The sequence below is a fragment of the Metarhizium brunneum genome, chromosome 7 (assembly GCF_013426205.1).
Source record: "Metarhizium brunneum chromosome 7, complete sequence".
NCBI lineage: Eukaryota > Fungi > Ascomycota > Sordariomycetes > Hypocreales > Clavicipitaceae > Metarhizium > Metarhizium brunneum.
The window spans coordinates 90,972-110,931 of record NC_089428.1 but is presented as its reverse complement, the minus strand read 5'-3'; the positions used below and the strand labels follow the sequence as shown (position 1 = coordinate 110,931).

Sequence of the window (19,960 nt, the reverse complement as noted above, 5' to 3'; positions counted from 1 at the left end):
AAACTGGATTGGTTCTTTTGTGTTCTCTGTGCATGTCATACGACAGGCGGCTCACTTAGGTCTATAGATTCAGATCGTCGCGGCTAAGCTTGTAACGGACCTTGGCGCGCATGGAGGCCGGAAGATTACAAGCAGGGCTGTGTACCATCGTATGATATTAGGTTTCGGGAGATTATCCACAATTCGACGTAGATCAACTGTCAGAAATAACAGGCGCATTATTTGCCATAACCGGCCCGCGCGGCATCCGCCGACGGGACCGGCATGTGCCGCCTGACAGGAGGGCGGTGCTGGCAGGGCTGGGAAAATTCCATGAGAGATTGATTTGACGACGAGCAGATGGCGCTAACAGAGCCAGGTTATCCCCATGTATTGGCTGCCAGGTTTGTGCCGGGTTTGCTCATGTTCTGGATGTCGCTGTCAGTTGGCCACCGGCATGACTCGGGTCTCGCCATTTACGACCAAGCCTGATACTGAAATGCGCGTGACATGGAACGATCAATTCATGACATAACATTCGACCTTTGTGCGGCTCCCAGTGAGTTGAGATTAACTATAGGGTAGCTGCCTATTTGCATCACAACTATTAACGTGTGCGTACCAAATTGTAATTCTGTGACCTGTGGCTTTAAAATTGGTAGGAAACGTGGCGTCTCTTGGAGAATAAAAGCTCTATTTATGTTTACTATCGCGTAAGAGACGCCTGAGCTCCGTGTTGATATGCCTACATCAAAGCCTAGCCTGCATCATGTTCAACCTCCCCAAATTTGGATACACCACATCCGTTGCTTGCCTCAGATGCTAACCCTGGCTTTCAATAGCAACTCAACGGAGCATACAACGATTGTCCATATACCCAAAATAAAGTTGCTTTTGTGTAAAGAACCTCCGCTAGAAGGTTTTTTGGCATCGAAAAGTGCCAGTTGTACCGCAAAAGCTGCTGTCCAAACACCCATCCACGTAACCCAGAGCCATGTAGACTGGAATTGAGTGAGATATAGTGGCAAGCACGCAAGGATTGGACAAACCAGTGCAACCAACACTAGATGAGTGTGCTGGCCCGCGATGTTGTAGAATGAATTCACATTCAACTTCCGATCATCTACCACATCCTGATAGCTGTATGCCGTATTGAGATAAATAGTCCAAAAGAAAACCACGGTACACAAAGGAAGGCAATACCGCACAGTTTCACTAAATGATTCATCTCTACCACAGATGGCTGCTCTGCCTGGAATGGCCGGCCAGGCAATGGTGAAGGCGAGCATGTATTGCGGGTATATGTGGAGTTTCTTAGCAGTAGGTCGCTTGAGGAATGGGTATAACATGGAGGCAATCATGACCGGTATAACATGCTTATAACTGGCATGAGGATAGTCAGTAGGGCTCGCCCAGTAGTGTTCTTTCCACAAGAAGTTTGGACGTACACGTCTTTACCGTCCAGCATAACATGGAGAACAGCACACGATGCAATAACCTGTAGAGCCATCCACACAAAAGCTTGGGCTGTTGTCACCTTGCCGGATGCCAGAGGGCGATTCTTGGTTCTCGCAACGTTGGCATCTATGTCGCGGTCAATCCAGTCATTCCAAACCATTCCCGCTCCACAAAACAGATACGCAGCAAGAACGCAGAACAGTGTTTGGCGGAGTATGAACAGAGGAGAAGGAGCCATATGTTCTTGCCGTGTCTCCGCGGCGCCAGCCAACAAAGCAGACCATGCTGTTTCGACTTTGTTAGCGCGTGTTGGCATAGCATGTTGTAGAATGAGAAAACCTGCCTCCTGCAAAAGTTGTAAATGTCGGGTTGTATTTGTCAAAGCGTGAAAGAGTCAAGAGATTGAGCATCAAGGGCCTCTCCGCCCTGGCCTTCATTTTTGCTTCCTTCGCCATGTTTGGTGTCTCAATGTGAACAAAGTGGAAGGATGAATTCGTAAACTGAGTCATCGACTGTGGTGTGATCTCTGTAAAATCGGTTTGCTAACCTTGCTAGATATATCAACGGTATCTGAAGTGCCAGGGACGTACTACGAGCCATGCCAAAGTCTTTCCAAGTCTAGCATCTTAGTCTGACTCGGAGTGGCTACAAGTGTTCGGACCAATTTTCGTCCTTAATCGGTTCCATTGATCATAGTCATGACTTTCCCCAACACAAATGCGTCGGCCCCATGCTCGTATGACCATGGGGGTGTGCCTGCCGTCAGGCAGGGTTCATTCGAGCAAAGCACATTTACCGTAGAAATTGCTCATACTAGTGATTACAAAAGCCCCTCTCTATACTTGCTCGCTGTTGTCTCTGCCGAGAACAAGGTGAGATGTCAATACAATCCGACCCCTGCAAATTTAGCCCGTACCGAGTACCGAGTACGTGGGCACTATAGCCGCGTGGCATGATAGCATGGTGCCAAGTCCTATCTTCCCCTTGACCCATGTTCATGTCAATACAAGTCAACGCTATACCCATGTTGGGCCCCAGTCTGGGCGTACAATATGGCCGTCTTACATGTACGCGACTCAGTCCGGCCCCAGCCACTGCAGCTGAATTCAGCCTTGGAACTCAGTTTTTCTAGACGGAGTCCTCGGCGACCATATCTAGTGAACCACGCATCAGAGGCACTTTCCCGCGAAGCTCGCGTGTCTCGCCACCACCGAACGCCCGGCTATTTTCCCTCGGACTGTCCGTTGTCATGCTTGCGGTACCGCTTCTTCGGGCAATTTTCAGCACCTCGCTTACATGAGAGAATAATGTGCCTGTAAAGGTAAAACCCCACAATACCTAGAATATGTGATAGCAAATGCCTGGTGCATCCTGCAACAGGGTATCATTTCAGCCCTACACGTGAATCCGCGGGGCGCAAGCTGGAGCATCGAGGGATCCTTCATGTTAAATATGATCGCCACCTTGCAACGTTTACCCGTCCGTCCCCTGCTGCAATCTGCTTTTTGGTTCTTTTCTTGCCCCTCTCTCTACCCCTCAAACATCCGTCAGGACCGATTGATACACGCTATGAATGTTGCTGACATATCCCGTGCGCCGCCTGGCTACCTGGAAGTAGCTTGGATTGCTGATACATGTAAGCTGCTCATGGGCCTGGGATGGACTACCAACTATGCTGGGATGATTTATAAGTCTCTCAAAGATCGAACCTACGGAATGGCATTGATGCCACTATGCTGCAACTTTGCTTGGGAATTGACCTACGCTGTCATCTACCCCTTTGGTAGTAGGCAGGACAAGTTCACTCACTATTTCGGACTCATGCTAAACTGTGGTGTCATGTACACCGCGGTCAAGAATGCAGAAAGAGAATGGACACACGCCCCGCTGGTTCGTCGAAACTTGCCCTTCATCTTCATCATTTGTATAGCGGCATGGACAACGGCCCATTTAGCACTGGCTTTGCAAATTGGGCCATCTCACGCCCAAGCTTTCAGCGCATATGGATGTCAGCTTCTCCTAAGTGTCGGGGCCCTCTGTCAGCTGCTTAGCCGTGGTTCATCGCGAGGGGCCTCGTATTTCCTATGGTAGGTCAACCTCGCCCTGCAAAAACACACTAAGTAAACTTGACTGCTCACAACACGTCAACTGTACAGGTTCTGTCGGTTTTTCGGTTCTCTTGTCCTTATCCCACAAGATGTTTTAAGATACCAATACTGGAGACAAGACCATGAGTATATGGGTTCTCCTCTATACATTTGGTTTGTTTCTATTTTCCTCTTGCTAGATGGGTCCTATGCGCTTTGTTTGTGGTACGTTCGCCGCTTTGAGAGCGAGCAGGAAGAAGCCAAAAAGGCAAAGAGCATATAATTGGCGGCTTTGCACATGTTCCATGGCATATGTCTGGAGGAGACAGGACGGGGTTCCAAAAAAGCAAGCATCTTCAAACTCGGAAAAGTAGTATCTTATGTGACTTTGAGGCAACGAAGATGTGTAAGAGTAAATTGGACTAAGAATTCTATCGCCTAGTTTATATATCTTGATGCAACAAGGCGTGCAAATAATAGTAAGATAGAGGCGTCCGGGTGACATGCTATAAGATGGCCTATTGTGCAGACCATATATGCAGTACCGAATTAAAGTCTCTATACCACAATTGACTGGCTCTTGTGTCTCAGCTGATGCCTCTTTCTCCACGTCCCGGTTTACGTATTATTGCTGCAGCGAGATTTCACCAACAGACGCTCACGACCGACTTGACAGAGGACGGGACACCGAGACTTTACCAAGGTCTTGCTTGAGTAATCTTTCACAAGCGCATCATAATTCAATTCACGTCAAATTGAATTTCTATGCAAATCTTTGCCTGTTAAGGCAGGTTACGTCAAGTTTTGACATGATTCCAAATGCATGGCATGATTACTCGCCAAGGTTTGCGTTGCGAGACCACGCTTCGCTTGTGGAACAAAAAGCACCAGACGTTTCCCAATAGCCACACCCCGCTCTCTATAATGTCACTATTATGGCACGACCACGAGGATTAATATCGGTTCATGCACAGACTTGCGCACACTATTCTTGGGTCTTTTAGACGCCCCGCTTCGTTCCAGGACACAGAGGTGTTTAATTCCAAGCACTACTATCCGTCACTCGCATGACAGAGCCACTTTTCATGGGATAAGACCTAGTACAGTAATGAGATACTAGTTAATAGGCTGGCCACTAAGGGGGTAGATTATTGTTTTGGTCAACCCAACGCTTGAACCTCTTGGCCGGAACATAGCCACGAATGGTACGTCTCAAATCGGCAGTTCCGGGCGCAGTTGTATGTCATGGCATGCGTAAGATTGAGTCAATTACTACGTTACTTTGCCGTTTACCATGTTTTCCTATCGTAATTGTACTTGACATGTCAAACAAGCCTATGAGCCCAGGCACAGACCGTATAAGTGTGGAAAGAAGGGTTATTCTCGCCTGTCGCCTCGGTCAACACTTGAAACCAGTATTACTAAATTTTTTCATATCGTGTATTATAACGTTCCAAGCATGCCTATATTCTTGTTCCTATTCAGGCTAGTAACTACCGCCGCCGAGTTACAGCAAAGAGAGCGTCTACTTTCTATTATAATAGTTTCGGGCTGCCTAGATAAATTAAAAGTTGCCCCTTATCGCGGCACTAACCAACTGACATGGTTCATTTTCCGTAATGTCAAACAGGTCTTCTTGCACTGTATTTCGCTTGAATACCTACTTGGCAACGCTATATAGCAAAAATAGTCGTCCAGAAAGTTTATGGTACAGACTTTAAATAACTAAAATTAGTCTAGTCAAAGGTATAATGCAGTACTAGGCCGTGTGTAGTATTAAATATCTGGAGGTAGAAGATAGTGCCGTCCTTGTGATATATCCGATTAGTTGTTGGTTTAGCGCTGGAGGTTATCACGATATTGGATATACGGACAAGTTATAACCTTGCTCCCTGTTCTTATTCTACCATGAAATTTCTCGTTTATATAGTAAGCTAAGTAGACTATTATAAAAATCTTGTAAATTTTCTCTATAAATTAAATGGCTGACATTGAAATTCTATACTATATATAATCTACGTTAATCGTATTTATTATCGTGGATATACGGTTTAGTCTGGCTAGAGCTAGGAGCATGGAGTGGTGCTATCGTGATATAGTGCGACAAGAACTATCAAAAGCGTAAGACTGTTTTTAGGGTACTGCACGAGTAAGAACTCCTAAGCCCTCCGATTTCATTTAAAGCCACGCACTAGCAGACGCTCTTGTGCTTTAGGAGCTACTTCGATTAGTTGGTGAGTATATTAATTATAACGCGAAATACGGGAAGACTATACGCTGGGGTAAATTAAGCCTCTAGATTCAACAATTAACTATGCTAACCATTTCAGATTAATAGGCGAATGTTCGTCTAGGCTTAGTGGGAAAACGATTTCTGTGACACAGGCCTGCACGGGTGTTGCCGCTAACTAGTCATGCCATCTTTCATCTTGTGCGATGGGATATGCCCTTAGGTGTAATATTGCCGCCGAATTGGTTATTGCTTGCGATCTGGCAACCGGGTGACGGGCCCATAACAAAGTCATATATCTTGCTATAGTCGGCACCGACTCTCTCTCTTAAGCAGGACTTATTTCGCCGGGCTGGATTTGATCTCGTATTCCGCTGTATAACCGGATGCCGTGTAAAGGAGCCTTGCGCCTGGGCAGAACGAAGAACCAATATCGCCTGACCTACTCCGTGCCGAGATGTCGGAATATGCCAGAAGTCTCCTGTCTAATGGGGCCAAAACCCACTTGACAGGCATAGCCTTTGCGAGGTTCCGCCGAACCAGGTAGACCCTGCAGTTTACTACGGTAAGCTAAGCCGACAAGGATTATTTAGTGAACTTTTTGCGTGGCCCGCGGGGGCGAGCGTATCCGTGGTCGGAAGCAAGATTATCACGCCCGGCTGCAAGGATGATGGACTTGACCGACCATACCTCGTCTCTCCGTGTGGAGGGTGTGGGCCATGATTACAGCACAACTTCATGGTGAAGAACTGTTTGGATTCAATAAATGATTCTCGCCTTCCGAGAAGGCTGACAGAGATCATACCCTACAAACCTCACTCATTTCCTAACAAGTGCAGCCTCAAGCCATCACAACTTCTGTTCAAGTCACAGCAACAAGTCGGAGGCATTAGCTCGAGTATTCTGCTTTAATTTTATACACATATTTGTCTTGAGTAGGCAATATGCGTGTAAATACACCATCTCTATTGATATGCGGCCCGATGATATCGCAAGCTGATGCTGCGTATCTGCCACAAGTTCGGTCCAGCCTTGTACACAACAAAGACCTTTCATACTTGCGTGAAGCCGTCTCGGAGTTGCCCAATCTCTGGCTACGCCTTGTTAGGGAAGAACCGTCTCTCGAGGAGATTGACGTGGCGTTATTTCTTGACAACTTATCGCAATGGGTGAAGGGGAACAGCACACAGCCCACAGCAAGCCGTGACTCGAGAAATACACAATGGGCGGTACTGACTGTACTAGTTCATATTGTGGAATATATGGAGTATTTGGATAATATTTCCTCGCGGGACGAGGACGGGTGTGGACACCTGGATGCCCACGCTGCGCTTCTAGATCATCTCCACGATGGAGGCATCCAGGGATTATGCATCGGTCTCCTCACAGCACTAGCACTCGCCTGCGCTCCAAGCCATACAGAAATAGCAAAGTATGGCGCCGTTGCTGTCAGGTTAGCCTTGTGTTGCGGGGCGTACATTGATCTCAACGAAGCAAAGTCACCGGTGAAGACAATATGTGTCACCACCCGGTGGCCGGGTGATGATGGCGACGACAAGGGAGATATCGACCGAAAATGTGATGAACAGCTTCAAGCTATCTTGGACACATATCCAGATGTACGTGAAAAGCCTTGATAGAGTTTGCGTTTGTTAGTTTGGCATAACATGCTAACATTTGTCCAGGCCTACAAGAGTGTTCAAACTGACCTTTCCACCGTGACAATTACGACGAATGAGGGCGATGTATTGGCACTGCTGACTGAATTAGAGAAGGGTGGTGCAACATCAAAAAGAATTGACCTTCATGGCCGTTATCACTACGGGGGGAACCAAGCTGGGCTACTCAAGTTGTTGCAGCTCAGCGAGTCCCTGCCCATGCTTCAGTTTCCCCGAGGTTCGCGCCTTGCCGTGCCGGTCAGAAACAACTGCAGTGGAAATATAGTGGAGGATAACACGGCATTGCACGAGATGGCTTTGCGATGCATCCTCGTCGAAAACGCCGAATGGTTTAAAACAATATCGAGCTCCATTAGCGCAAATGCCCGTCAGGCACAGCTACTTGTTCTTGGTCCAGTTAATTGTGTACCTCGATCACTGCTACTCCGCTCACCTCAGCCGATATCCCTGAGTGTAAGTGGAAAAGCCGACAACATCTACCCTGACCAGTCCATCGCTATTATAGGGTCGTCATGTTGTTTTCCAGGCGCAGAGAGTCCAAGGCAATTGTGGGAATTCATTCGAACAAAACAAACTCATGGCGTTGTCGATGCTGCCGGCTCTTTTGATTGCTCTTTCTTCCGGAAGTCTCCTCGGGAAGCCGAATACATGGATCCTCAACAGCGACTTGGCCTTCATCTTGCGCAGGAAGCTTTGGAATCAGGAGGCTACTTCAGCCCCTCTTCCTCTGCCACCAAAAATGTGGGCTGCTACCTTGGTATCTCTTCCTGCGACTATGAGGACAACGTGAATTCTCACCCACCAACTGCATACTCATTCACGGGTACTGCGCGTGCTTTCGCCAGCGGCCGAATAAGCCACTTCTTTGGTCTCACCGGGCCATCTATGGTGATTGACACTGCGTGTTCATCCTCAGGGGTTGCTATCAACACGGCATGCCGCGCCATTCAGTCAGGGGAGTGCACCATGGCCCTAGCAGGAGGCATTAATCTGATATCAAGGGAGGCCAGAACGCAGGAAAACCTAGCGGCAGCTTCATTCCTCAGCCCGACAGGAGAATGTCGGCCCTTTGATTCGAAAGCGAATGGTTATCGCCGTGGTGAAGGCGGCGGTCTTGTCCTTTTGAAGAAGCTGTCGTCTGCGGTGGCGGATGGAGACGTTGTTCTAGGCGTGATAGCAGCCACTGGTGTTAATCAAAGTGAAGGAAACAAGTCCATCACCCTGCCCTCATCTGAATCACAGACAAGTCTATACCAAAGAGTTCTGGAGTCGGCAAATCTGAAACCCCGGCACATTTCATATGTAGAAGCCCACGGTACAGGTACGCAAAAGGGTGATCCAATCGAGTGTCAAAGCATCCGCACCGTCTTTGGAGGACCTCTTCGCCCGGCTTGCAGGCAGCTACACGTCGGTTCGATCAAGAGTAATATTGGCCATAGTGAAGCGGCGTCTGGCATAGCTGCTCTCCTCAAGGTGCTGCAGATGTTGCATCATCGGGTCATTCCCCCGCAGGCTAATTTTGAGGAGCTCAACCCAGCAATATCTCCTCTGCACGATGATAACATTGAGATTTCTCGACAAACAAAGCCATGGGAGGAGCGATTTAGAGCTGCGTTAGTTAATAACTACGGTGCATCTGGCACGAATGCCGCTATGCTTGTATGCCAGCCTCCGTCAATCCAGCATAGCTTGCCATTGTTTCCCAATCGGCCTTGCCATTATCCTATTCTTCTTACGGCTCACTCAAATGAGAGCCTACAATTGTATTGTCGGAATATCCTCAGGTTTATTGAGAACCAGAATAATGTTGTCAGCGACGAAGAGGTACTAGCCAACGCAGCATTTCATCTTGCTCAACGCCAGGACCATGGTTTGAGTTGCCGCCTGACATTTTCGGTCAGCTCGGTTGAAGAATTAAAGCTGAAGTTGCAGCAGCAATCAACCAGCCAGTCTTACAAAGATGGGCCAATTCAGAAGCATAATGGACAACCGGTGGTGGTCGTTCTGGCTGGCCAGACCGGCCGTCGAGTTCGCCTTAGCCACGAGATTTACGCCGGCTCAGAATTGTTACAGCGTCATTTGGGGAGATGTGACCGCGCACTACAGACCATGGGCTTTGCCAGCTTGTTTCCTGGCATTTTTGACACAGAGCCTGTCGAGGACTTGGTTCAAGCTCACTGTATGCTGTTCTCACTGCAATACTCGGTAGCCATGTCATGGATCGACTCTGGTTTAAAGATTGATGCTTTGGTTGGTCATAGTCTCGGGCAACTGACTGCTCTTTGTATCAGCGGTATGCTCAGCTTGCAAGATGGACTAAAGCTGATCTCCGGCCGGGCATCGCTCATCCAGAGTAAATGGGGGGCGGAATGTGGCGCCATGCTCAGCGTTGATGCAGATGCAGAAACTGTCCAAAACCTAGCAGACTCATTGCCTGCAGGATACAAGGTCGAAATTGCGTGCTATAACTCTTCTCAAAGTCACGTTGTCGTGGGGACGAAGGCAGCCATCACGGCTTTTGAAAAGGCCGCTGACTTACGAGGTGTGTCGCTGAGGCATTTGGCAATATCGCATGGTTTCCATTCTGAGATGATAGACTGCATCCTCCCTGACTACAATAAGCTGGTCCAAGGACTAGTGTTACACCCTCCAGCCATTGCTATCGAGCCCTGCTCACAATCTGGTCACAGCTGGGCAAACGCGACACCAGAGATCATAGCTCGGCAATCCCGCGAGCCAGTTTACTTTGCCAACGCTATTTCCAGGCTTGAGCAGCGATTCGGGTCTTGCATTTGGCTTGAGGCAGGATGGGGATCTGCCGGAGTCAACATGGCGCGACGTGCCCTCACGCATGGCCCAACTCGCAGTCTATCAACCCATTCGTTTTATCCGGCAGCACTAGGCGAACCAGACTCGGTGAAGGCTCTGGCGGACACGACTATCAATCTCTGGAATGCAGGCACACGAGTTCAGTTTTGGCTATATCACCGGTCTCAGACAGGTTCTCCAGCCCCGTTGGAACTACCTCTTCATCCTTTTATGAAGTCAGAATACTTATTACCTGTGGTGAAGCATGCTAAGAGAGCGCAGAACGAGAAAGTTGGTCAGCCAGTTATTCAAGAAAAAGCGACATTAGTCTCCTTAATCGGGAAAACACAAAATGCGGGTGTACAAACAGTCGAGTACTCCATCAACCAGAATAGCGAGGAGTATTCCGTGTATGTCCGAGGGAGGACAGTCTTTGAACACCTTCTAGCACCGGTATCTATGTACATAGAATCCGCCACCCGCGCGTTTCGCTTGCTCTCGACTCATAAGTTGGTCTCCTTCTCAACTTCGGCCTCGATGGAGTTGAAGAACCTCAAGCTACATGCGCCATTCGGCTTCGACCTGCAAAAGTCCTTGCGTATGATACTACGAAAGCTGGGAGAAGATGCATGGGAGTTTCGAGTCGAGAGCCATCCCATCCACGAAAAAGAAAGAGGCTCGGTACTCCAGGCTACGGGTGTTATTACCCTGCAGGAAGTGTATTCCCACCTCGCTCCACATCGACCAGTTCTTCGTCGGCTGTACGACCGATGTGAGGAGTTGGGCAAAGACGTCAGCGCCTCTGTTGTGCAAGGCGACTTCATCAAGAAAATCATAAACAGCGTGGCGAGATATGACGACAGATATATTGGAGTACGCTCTATTACATCAAAGGGGTTTGAGACAGTTGCCCACGTTTTTGAACCTGAAATTGCCTCACAATTTACTCCAACCACGCCCTTCAACCCCTTGATGCTGGACAACTTTTTGCTCATAGCCGAAATGCAGGCCAACAACCTGGGAGGTGTGACGCCTGACGAGATATACGTCGGCAACGGCTTCGATGCCGCTACTGCTTATACCAACGCCGAGGACTCAGAGCCCAGTACGAAAGGGCATTGGGTTGGCCTCTATAGCTTCGATCATCAGGAAAACGACGGCATCCTGTGTGACATCTTCATCTTCTGTGCTGAGCGCAAAATCCTTTCCATGACAATACTCGGCGCCAAGTTTCAAAAAATTGCGATTAGTTCTTTAAAACGTGCGCTCAAAAGGATCAACGGAGTTCCACAAACCTCAGGTGGCAGAACGCCAAGCAGCTCAATCACGGAGTTTATAAGCGGGGACGATGCGAGCCCGTGTCTCCCAATCCCCGGTGCAGATAAGCCAATCTTTATCAGAGAAGATGATTTCGGTTCCATGACAACCAGTGGTCATATGGATGAAGAGAACCACTTGATCCCAGAATACGACGTCATTTCAGGCTCCTCTCGGTCCACATCCTCTAGCCCTCCCAGTTTGGAATCTCGATTACAAGCCATGGACACCGAGGAAATGACAGAGGGAGCCGGTAGTGCCCTATTCAACTTACTCTCAAACCATTTGAACTATCCCAAAGATCTGTCTCCGGACACACCTTTGGGGGCACTTGGACTGGACTCACTGGTTGCGATCCAACTTCAATCAGACATCGAACAGATGTTTGGGAAGAATTCACAACTTATGGACATCAACGAGAGTTCGACATTCTCAACCCTCTTTCACACGATCTTTCCACAGCAGCAGACTGATCAGTTTGGGTTTGTCCCTCTACACGACCAGACAGGCAAGGACAGGCTTGAGTCGGCCGTCCCGCTTCGGCTGGGATACAGCCATATCAAGCATGCGGCTCTCTCCTTTAACGATTCGTTGGATCGATCAAATACCCTATTTATTCGCCAAGTTCCGCCTGCTATGGACGTTTTGAAACAAAAGATTTCCTCAACAATCAAGGCCGCTGGGTTCCATGACTTCTTTTCAGATGTACATCCAAGGCAAAGATCTCTGGTTCTAGCATATATTGTGCAGGCTTTTCGGGAACTAGGGTGCGATATAAGATCCCTTCAAGTGGGAGACGAACTCCCCTCCGTTCAATTCAAGCCCAAGTACCAAAATTTGATGAATCGGCTTTTCGACATCCTAGGAAGCGAGGGTGTTATCAATGTTTTGAATAAGCGTTACTTGGGTGGCCTGGCTTCGTTCCCGGAGAGGAGCGCGGAGGATATGCACAAGGCTATTTTGAATGACTACCCGAGCTACCATCCAGATCACAAGTTGTTACACACTACAGGAGCGCGCCTTGCAGACTGCATTTCGGGCAAGGTAGATCCTCTGCAGATCCTCTTTCAAAACGCGACCTCGATTAAGCTCTTGGAAGATGTCTATGTTAAATCACCCATGTTTGGAACTGGCAATCTGTTATTAGGCGAATTCATGAATTGCCTCTTTTCTTACAACAAGACGCCAGATAGGCTAAACCACATCCGTATTCTGGAGATTGGGGCAGGCACGGGAGCAACAACACAGCTCGTGGTAGATCGACTACTGGCATGTGACGTGGATTTCACCTATACATTTACTGATGTCTCCGCTGCTCTCGTCGCCAGCGCAAGGGAGAAGCTTACTTCACGATATGGCCAGCATCAGCGATTTGACATGGAGTTTGAGACGCTCAATATCGAGAAAGAACCACCGGCAAGTTTCGCGCAATCGTACGACCTGGTTATCTCGGCAAACTGTATTCACGCAACGCGAGACCTGCGAAAGTCCTGCAGCAATTTAGAAAAACTGCTTCGAAAGGACGGGGGTGTGTTATGCCTTTTGGAGCTGACACGACCACTAGAGTGGTTAGACTGTGTCTTTGGCTTGCTTGACGGATGGTGGCGTTTTGATGACCACCGGACATATGCTCTAGCGGGGGAGCGGGATTGGAAGACAATTCTACTACAGTCGGGCTTTGGCCATATTGATTGGACTGATGATGGCTCACGCGAAGCCCAGCAGCTGAGACTAATTACGGCATGGCGCTGAAAAATTTAGTGCTTATAGATAATGAATTCCTACATTTCGGGTTAATCTTCCTATACGTGTCCCTACATGCGTCTGTCTCCTGAGGTTGAAAGGGCTTGGCATACGATGAAAAACCAGTAGTATTGTGCTTCAGCTCTATGACTCAATTTCAGAGAAAATCAGGAGCATCTAGGCACTGGAATATAGATTGCTCTCAATGCAGTCTCTGTAGCACTGCTTACTACCAAGGAAAGGTTATCCAAAGACCGATCAAGCCAACAAGGTGATGTTGACAGGACTGCCTTGCCGAACAACGAGGCCTTATGCTATTCAATGTTGACATATGTACCCACCAGGATATTCAGCTTAGGTTCCGAGTCTGCATGGAGCCTCTCAGTTACAAATTTACGTCGTAAACAATTGCCTGGCTAAGTTAAGTTTCCGGGTGCCTGCCGAATTAAAAGTAATATTATAATTATAAAAAGTAAAATGGAATTAAGTTAAAGTATTAAGAATAGTATAACTTTAAGTAACTACTTATTACTAACATAATAGACTTATTTACTAACCTACTATATTTATTATATTTATTCTACTTTACAACAGCTTTAAATACATTTACCTTACTAACAGGCTTCGTGGATTAAGGTCTATCTATTCTACTGGCGGCGCCAGTGGATTCAGTGGAGTGGATTGGAACTCTGGAACAACCTGGAGGTCTCAAGATACGATACAGAGAGTCAACCATGGGTATCTACAAGCCCTTGGGTGGATCGAACCCGATGGCTTGTTATGGATGGGAACGCTCGACGAGGCACCCTGCTAGCACTAACATAGTTACTGAACAGCAAACCGTTAGAAATTCCTTGGGGTCTTTTACTAGAGCTTAAGTCCTGGATATTTTCCTTGTAGAATAAGTATAAACTATCTTACCTTATGAATATAGTGGATCTTATGCTTAATCGCTGCGAAGAGACAGTACGACATACTAGCCGCCCGATCCTTTGCTGGCTTTAGTATGGACCTAGAGCCATAACATGAAACATAACATGAAACCTTTTAAAATTGTGGCCCGGGATAGCAGCTCGCGCAAAGTATCGCAAATACTGGAAACGTTATATCGCTTTCGTCTTTTGCTATTATCTGTTACCTAAAAATACCCAAGAAAAACTTGTTTACGTTATAAAGCAACAATATATAATACAATAAGCTCAAGTGATCTGGGATAATAAGGCTTATAGCTATTTCAATACAACTTCCGGCCGGCTACTAATAAATAAGATAAACCCTAACCAGGGCCGATCTAGTAATACTATCCAGGATACGCCTAGCGTTAAAGATTATAAAAGTAATAGCGGCTTCGGAAGTGACGATATAGACGATACAGAGTATGAGACCGAGGATGACTCCGTTTGCAACGACATAGATCCATTGCGAGGCTGTGATAAAGGCATGCAAATCTTCAATCGCAACATCTAATACAGTACAAAGCTAGAGGTAAAATAATTATTGCACCTGGAATCAGGACTCACGAGATGATAGGTGTTGGCAAGTTGGGCGTAGCATTTAGCGTGTTGGTGTCTTCAGGCTCACATTATACATTGTTGTAGCGGCTAGTGCACTGCCATGTGGACTGTGTTGCCTGGCCTGAATACGGCTCTCTTTATTTCAGCATGTGTTGTTTTTGATCAAGTTATTAAAGATGATGGCTCTACTTGTATCGTAGGGCATGGCACATGTGCACTTTCCTTAGCCGTCTATAACTGAAGGATAAAACACAATTTATTATCAAGTGTTTATGGAACTCTTGTACATAATTCTATCACCGATAGAAGTGTTTACTAGCTAAAAAGAAGGCGATACAGCTACTTGAGAGAGAACAAGTGCTGCGAATTTGGATAGTTACGACTGACCAGTCTGCCTAGCCACTGTATTTTCCACTACATATGCCTAGATCCTTTTCTATTTACACTTGTTCAGCGACTCCTTAATACAACACATTAGTTTGGAAAGCGCAGATTTATCACCTGGCTTGACCTTGTCTTGCATGGCATTCCCGTTGTTCGCTACCAGGTTTGGCGTGCGTTTGAAAACACAAGCCCGGTCTTTCGTCGCTTTCTCCAGGAGATATTTCTTGATGTTGGCGGCGCCTTTAACCCCATGGACGGATATTACGTTCAACACCAGCCCAGAAATATAGGGCGCAGCATAAGAGGAACCACTCTTTAACACAGCATTGGTATCACTCTCTGAACCGGTAGTTTCCACGTCAACCCCAGGAGCCAAAATAGTTACTGCCGGGCCCCAATTAGAACGAGGTGCAAGCCCCCATTGTTTATTAATGTAACCGACGTTAATAGCTCCCTTGGCAGACCCTGGGGTTTTTGTACTAGCATCCTCGCCCTCATTACCGGCAGCGGTAACTACCGGAATATCGTACTTACCGACAAGTAGTTCGATAAACTTGTTTAATGCGTCGCTCTTTTCAACGCCAAAGGATAGATTGATAACGGATGATTTTTGCCGGGTATTATTGGCGATGTGTTCTGCAGTCCAGAGAAGGGCCTTGAGCACCTCGGAATGGGCAGCGCCTGTTGTTCCCAGTGTCTTGACGGATAAAAGAGTCGTCTTTTTTGCGACACCATATGTCTTGCTGCCAATAATTCCGGCGACTGCAGTTCCGTGAACATAATCGCCGGCTTGTTTCTCGGGGAATATGCTATAGATATTCTTTGCGCGGCCCTCAAACTCTTTGTGTGTTTCACGGATACCGTCATCCAGAATATACGCGAATGTACCAGAGCCAGAATTAGTATCGTAGTAGTATTCCGAGTTTTGACTTGGGGGAAATCCTTCGTAGATAACCCCAGGGAGTCGATGAGATATAGATCTTAGGCCCCATGGGGCACTAGTTTGCGTTTTTGGAGCCCCATGTCTCTTTTCTATTGTCATGTCGTTTCTTGTCTCCAAAGAGCCCTCGGGTTGATTGCGCTCTGAAGACATTTCAGGAAGCTCTCCATTAGCTTTATTGAAATCGGATCCATGCTGGTTCATCTGTGGCTCAAGAACAACAGGCGTATGAGCCAGGTGAGCTGAAGCCAGCCCAAAGAGCAGAGTGAGGATAGCCGAGATATTCATTGTAGAGAAGAAAGGTTTTTCATACTTGTGAGGCGTTGTTTACAAGTGCAACATTGCCTTTGCACTGCAACCAGGGCGCTTATATACCACTTGTATTTTGAGGACTGCATTGCGTGATGCGAGAGCTGGCCGTGAAATTGACAGGGGCCTGTAGTCTTCTTTCGTTAATTTGTCCCAATGCCGATCCCTTTGTGACCCGAAGGGTACTTGTGCATAGTGTTGTCATGCATAGTGCCATGGCGAGCAAGTTGCCTCGGTTGGACATGTATGGCATGATTTGGAGAGTCGACTGGCAAGGCGCAGAATTACCTTGAATCCACCTAACCATGGCACTCCAGAAAGCAAGTTATAATCATTGTTGAAGGCTAGGAGCCAAGAGGAGATGATGGGAAGCCTTGTATGGAGAGAGTGGTTTTGGATGAAGGGGGCCGGCGTGTCGTACCATAGCCGTGGACTCGGCTGCAGACCAAACGAAGCGCCGAGATGACCGTACGCGACACGTGCGTTTCCATAGAACCTTGAGCTTAGCCGCGCCAAGAGAAACAGGCGGAAATGCCGCCTTGTAAGTGTCAAGTGTGTGTCGAGACGAATGGAGGATCTTGGGACTGAGCTTGACGCGACCCTCACGGCCCGCAAGTATATCGTGTAGTCAATTTTGAACAGCTTAGTAGTGCTAAATATAACCATATACACCACCATCAAATTAACGGTGGAGCGCATTATTATCATGTGGACGTGGGGTCCATATCGACGCCCCGATTGTTAGCCTCGCATTTCCAGGGATTTTGGCGAGTTTAGCGAGCTCAAAGGGGGTCAGGGGCGGAATGCCGCCCGATCAAGGCGAGCATAGTTTCCTTGTTCGTATAGGCTAGAAATTTGGCATGTAAGTGTATTCCCCAGACGGACATCTCCCTGCCACACGAAAGGTTACGAGCCTGCGTGCATGTGCTTCGATTTCTTGGCAGACGCCCGCAGGCAATACCGAGGGCAACTGACTACTGCTCATCGCCAAGGCAAAAAAATAGGTCAAGTGAATCTCTGTTTGATGTTTGAATAGAGACCCCGAAATGAGCCCCTCGTACTGGGGGGGCTTGCGATAATGCCGCAACGACAAGACACACAGTGGCACCACGCAAAACCTGGGACAAAATGCATACCACATATTTTCGAGGACCGTGCAAAGTACGGGGATACTAGACAGGGGTGTACGAGTCTCTATTATTCGCATTACGGGCTACAGTTATTATAAAGACTTGCCACCTTGGCTGTGTTATTAATAAAAATACACTTACTTCTTATTACTCTAAACACTGGCTTTTATATATTCTTTTATAATCTTTACTACGCTGTACGTGGTTCCATATCATATCTTTTTATATTATACGCCACAATGAAGAAGTGTATTATTTGGGCGCTGGCCCTTGGACCTGCTCTTGTTCAAAAGGCAGTAGGAGGAGCAGTAGCAGCACCTGGTTTATTTGAGAATAAGGCGAGCCAACAACGAGGGTAAGAAACCTAATCTATGTTATTAAGTATATTATATAAATACTCTCCGGTACCAGATGCTAATACTGTTACAGCCACATTGTGATTCTAGCAGAAGGCTTACACGATAGATATGTTGATACGCATTTAGACTGGGTGAGGGATTTGCATAAGCGCAGCCTAAAGAAGAGGGACGGCAAGGACCATAGACAAGGCATTCAGCACACATATCGCGCCAAGTCTGTTGGGTTTCACGGCTACGCGGGCTCATTCTCCGACGATGTGCTGGATGAGATTAAAAGGCATAATCATGTAGGTGTAGCATTGCCTACCAAATCCTTTCAAGGCGTATTCGTGGGGCTGATTTTTTTTTTTACTTTCTTCTTTATCCAGGTTCTGTCGGTAGAAGAAGATGGGTTTATTACTGCCGAATACAATAAAGGAGAGGACGCTTAGATGACAAGCCGTCTGAAAATTTGTACGACGACGAAAACCAAGGCATTGGTCTTTTGGCTAGCGGACAAGCGTAATTGAAGGGCTCACAATAAAAATAATGGAAAAACGTCGACTGTGTCAACGGAGTCGTGGCATGAGTTGGATGGTGTTTGGTGCTCGAGGTTCCTGAATCCTAAATGGCAACCAATAGGCGACGGCCGCATCCCGCATTTCGTGATTCATCCTTTGCTGGACCATGGTGCATTCAATGTTTCTCCTCGGCTTGACACGTTGAATTGAATCATGCCTAGCCATGTAGTTATTTCGGGGCGGATAGGGCCTCGTGCACTCGTATTGCACCGTGGCTAGTCCACTTGGTCGCCAACGGGTATCCACATTTTGAGGGTGCAAAATACAAGTACTATCTTCCGGGACTGGAGCTTGTCAAGGTGGCTTGCGGCCATTGACAGAGGTGATGTTGATGGCATTTTCCGAGTCTCCGATGTGGTAGAGACTGGTATGGTGGGCGCGAACACTGGAATGATTAGTGATGCAGCTGGCCCTTTTGGAGGAATCAAGGAGTCTGGCTTTGGGCGAGAAGGATCAAAGTTTGGGATAGAAGACTACACCGGAATCAAGTCAGTAACGATAGCGGGTAAATGACCAGGAGGACTGCAAAACACTTCACAGCTTCAGGATATTTCATCTAGGGCTGTGCCTCAAATTTTGAAACAGGAGAGCCGTTCAGCCTCACGCGATTAGCTCTTGATGAGAGATTCATGCTTTTTATCACAAGTTTGTATTAGCAAGAAGAGGCCAAAAACGTAGAGTTGCCGCAAGAACCGCAGCGTCGGCATAGAACATCTGTAATTAATGTCATGTCGGTTAAGTCGTGTGACTGAAGTGAAGTCGATCCACAACGTACTCGATATAATTAGGCTGATCCATGTGAAGAAGTGCACCACAATCAGCAAGTATGAGTTAACTAGAGTCAAGCTGGCTGGCGTCTAGTAGCATCTATTATGGTCTACTTTGATGAAAAGAATATGCAATGCCGTTACCGGCCTCGTAATATATTGCCCAACTTGTCCTAGCGCAAGAGGACCATACCCATGATGACACTTTGGTGAAACCGCCATAAATCACATTTAGAAGTCCAGGTCTTGGGTAGAACACTCCCTAGGACAGAGTAAGTTCCCTTAGTATTGCTGCTTATAATAATATGGCAGCCTGTTTATTTGCACACCATTCTAGGCTTAGCCAATATTTGCATCAAAGACTAGCTAATAGATTGTGCCTGACCCCCAGTTCTTGATTCGCAAACAAACGAAACTTCTAGATTTCTCTTTTTGCAGAGTATCTCACCAAAATGGCTGTCACCTTGACTGGCCTGTCCATCGTCTCTTGTTCCCGCTTTGAATATCTCGTAGCTTCCAGCGCCTCCCTGGTTTTTGGAACCACCATGAAACGTTTTTGGGCGCTGTATGGTCTGATGGTTGTCGTCATTCTCGGCCTATGGGTATGGGCCTTCCTTGATCCTAGTGAGTGGCCTTGAGATACCCTTTCCATACTTGGATATAGCTGTGAAATATGAATCTATCATGCAGCGTCCG

At 47.3% G+C, this 19,960-nt stretch overlaps 5 protein-coding genes across 5 annotated transcripts; 3 read left to right on the top strand and 2 right to left on the bottom strand.

Moving 5' to 3' along the window:
• Positions 1-794: 794 nt before the first annotated feature.
• Positions 795-1,874, bottom strand: pyr6 (Polyprenyl transferase pyr6; the record flags this gene model as incomplete). The annotated part of the gene is made up of 3 exons (XM_066131696.1): positions 795-1,362; positions 1,428-1,722; positions 1,781-1,874. 3 exons carry the CDS (start codon positions 1,872-1,874, stop codon positions 795-797), a joined length of 957 nt encoding a protein of 318 aa, XP_065987822.1.
• A 1,132-nt stretch (positions 1,875-3,006) lies between these two features.
• Positions 3,007-3,807, top strand: atmB (Terpene cyclase atmB; the record flags this gene model as incomplete). Its single annotated transcript, XM_066131695.1, has 2 exons — positions 3,007-3,524; positions 3,594-3,807. 2 exons carry the CDS (start codon positions 3,007-3,009, stop codon positions 3,805-3,807), a joined length of 732 nt encoding a protein of 243 aa, XP_065987942.1.
• A 3,112-nt stretch (positions 3,808-6,919) lies between these two features.
• On the top strand, positions 6,920-13,310 carry citS (Citrinin polyketide synthase; the record flags this gene model as incomplete). Its single annotated transcript, XM_066131694.1, has 3 exons — positions 6,920-6,923; positions 7,000-7,373; positions 7,440-13,310. The coding sequence occupies 3 exons, from the start codon at positions 6,920-6,922 to the stop codon at positions 13,308-13,310; spliced, it is 6,249 nt and encodes a 2,082-aa protein (XP_065987814.1).
• Positions 13,311-15,251: 1,941 nt separating this feature from the next.
• On the bottom strand, positions 15,252-16,427 carry alp1_5 (Alkaline protease 1; the record flags this gene model as incomplete). Its single annotated transcript, XM_014684107.1, has 1 exon — positions 15,252-16,427. The coding sequence occupies one exon, from the start codon at positions 16,425-16,427 to the stop codon at positions 15,252-15,254; it is 1,176 nt and encodes a 391-aa protein (XP_014539593.1).
• A 1,390-nt stretch (positions 16,428-17,817) lies between these two features.
• G6M90_00g105990 (uncharacterized protein) lies at positions 17,818-18,368 on the top strand (the record flags this gene model as incomplete). The annotated part of the gene is made up of 3 exons (XM_014684106.1): positions 17,818-17,933; positions 18,008-18,224; positions 18,306-18,368. The coding sequence occupies 3 exons, from the start codon at positions 17,818-17,820 to the stop codon at positions 18,366-18,368; spliced, it is 396 nt and encodes a 131-aa protein (XP_014539592.1).
• Between the last annotated feature and the right edge of the window lie 1,592 nt (positions 18,369-19,960).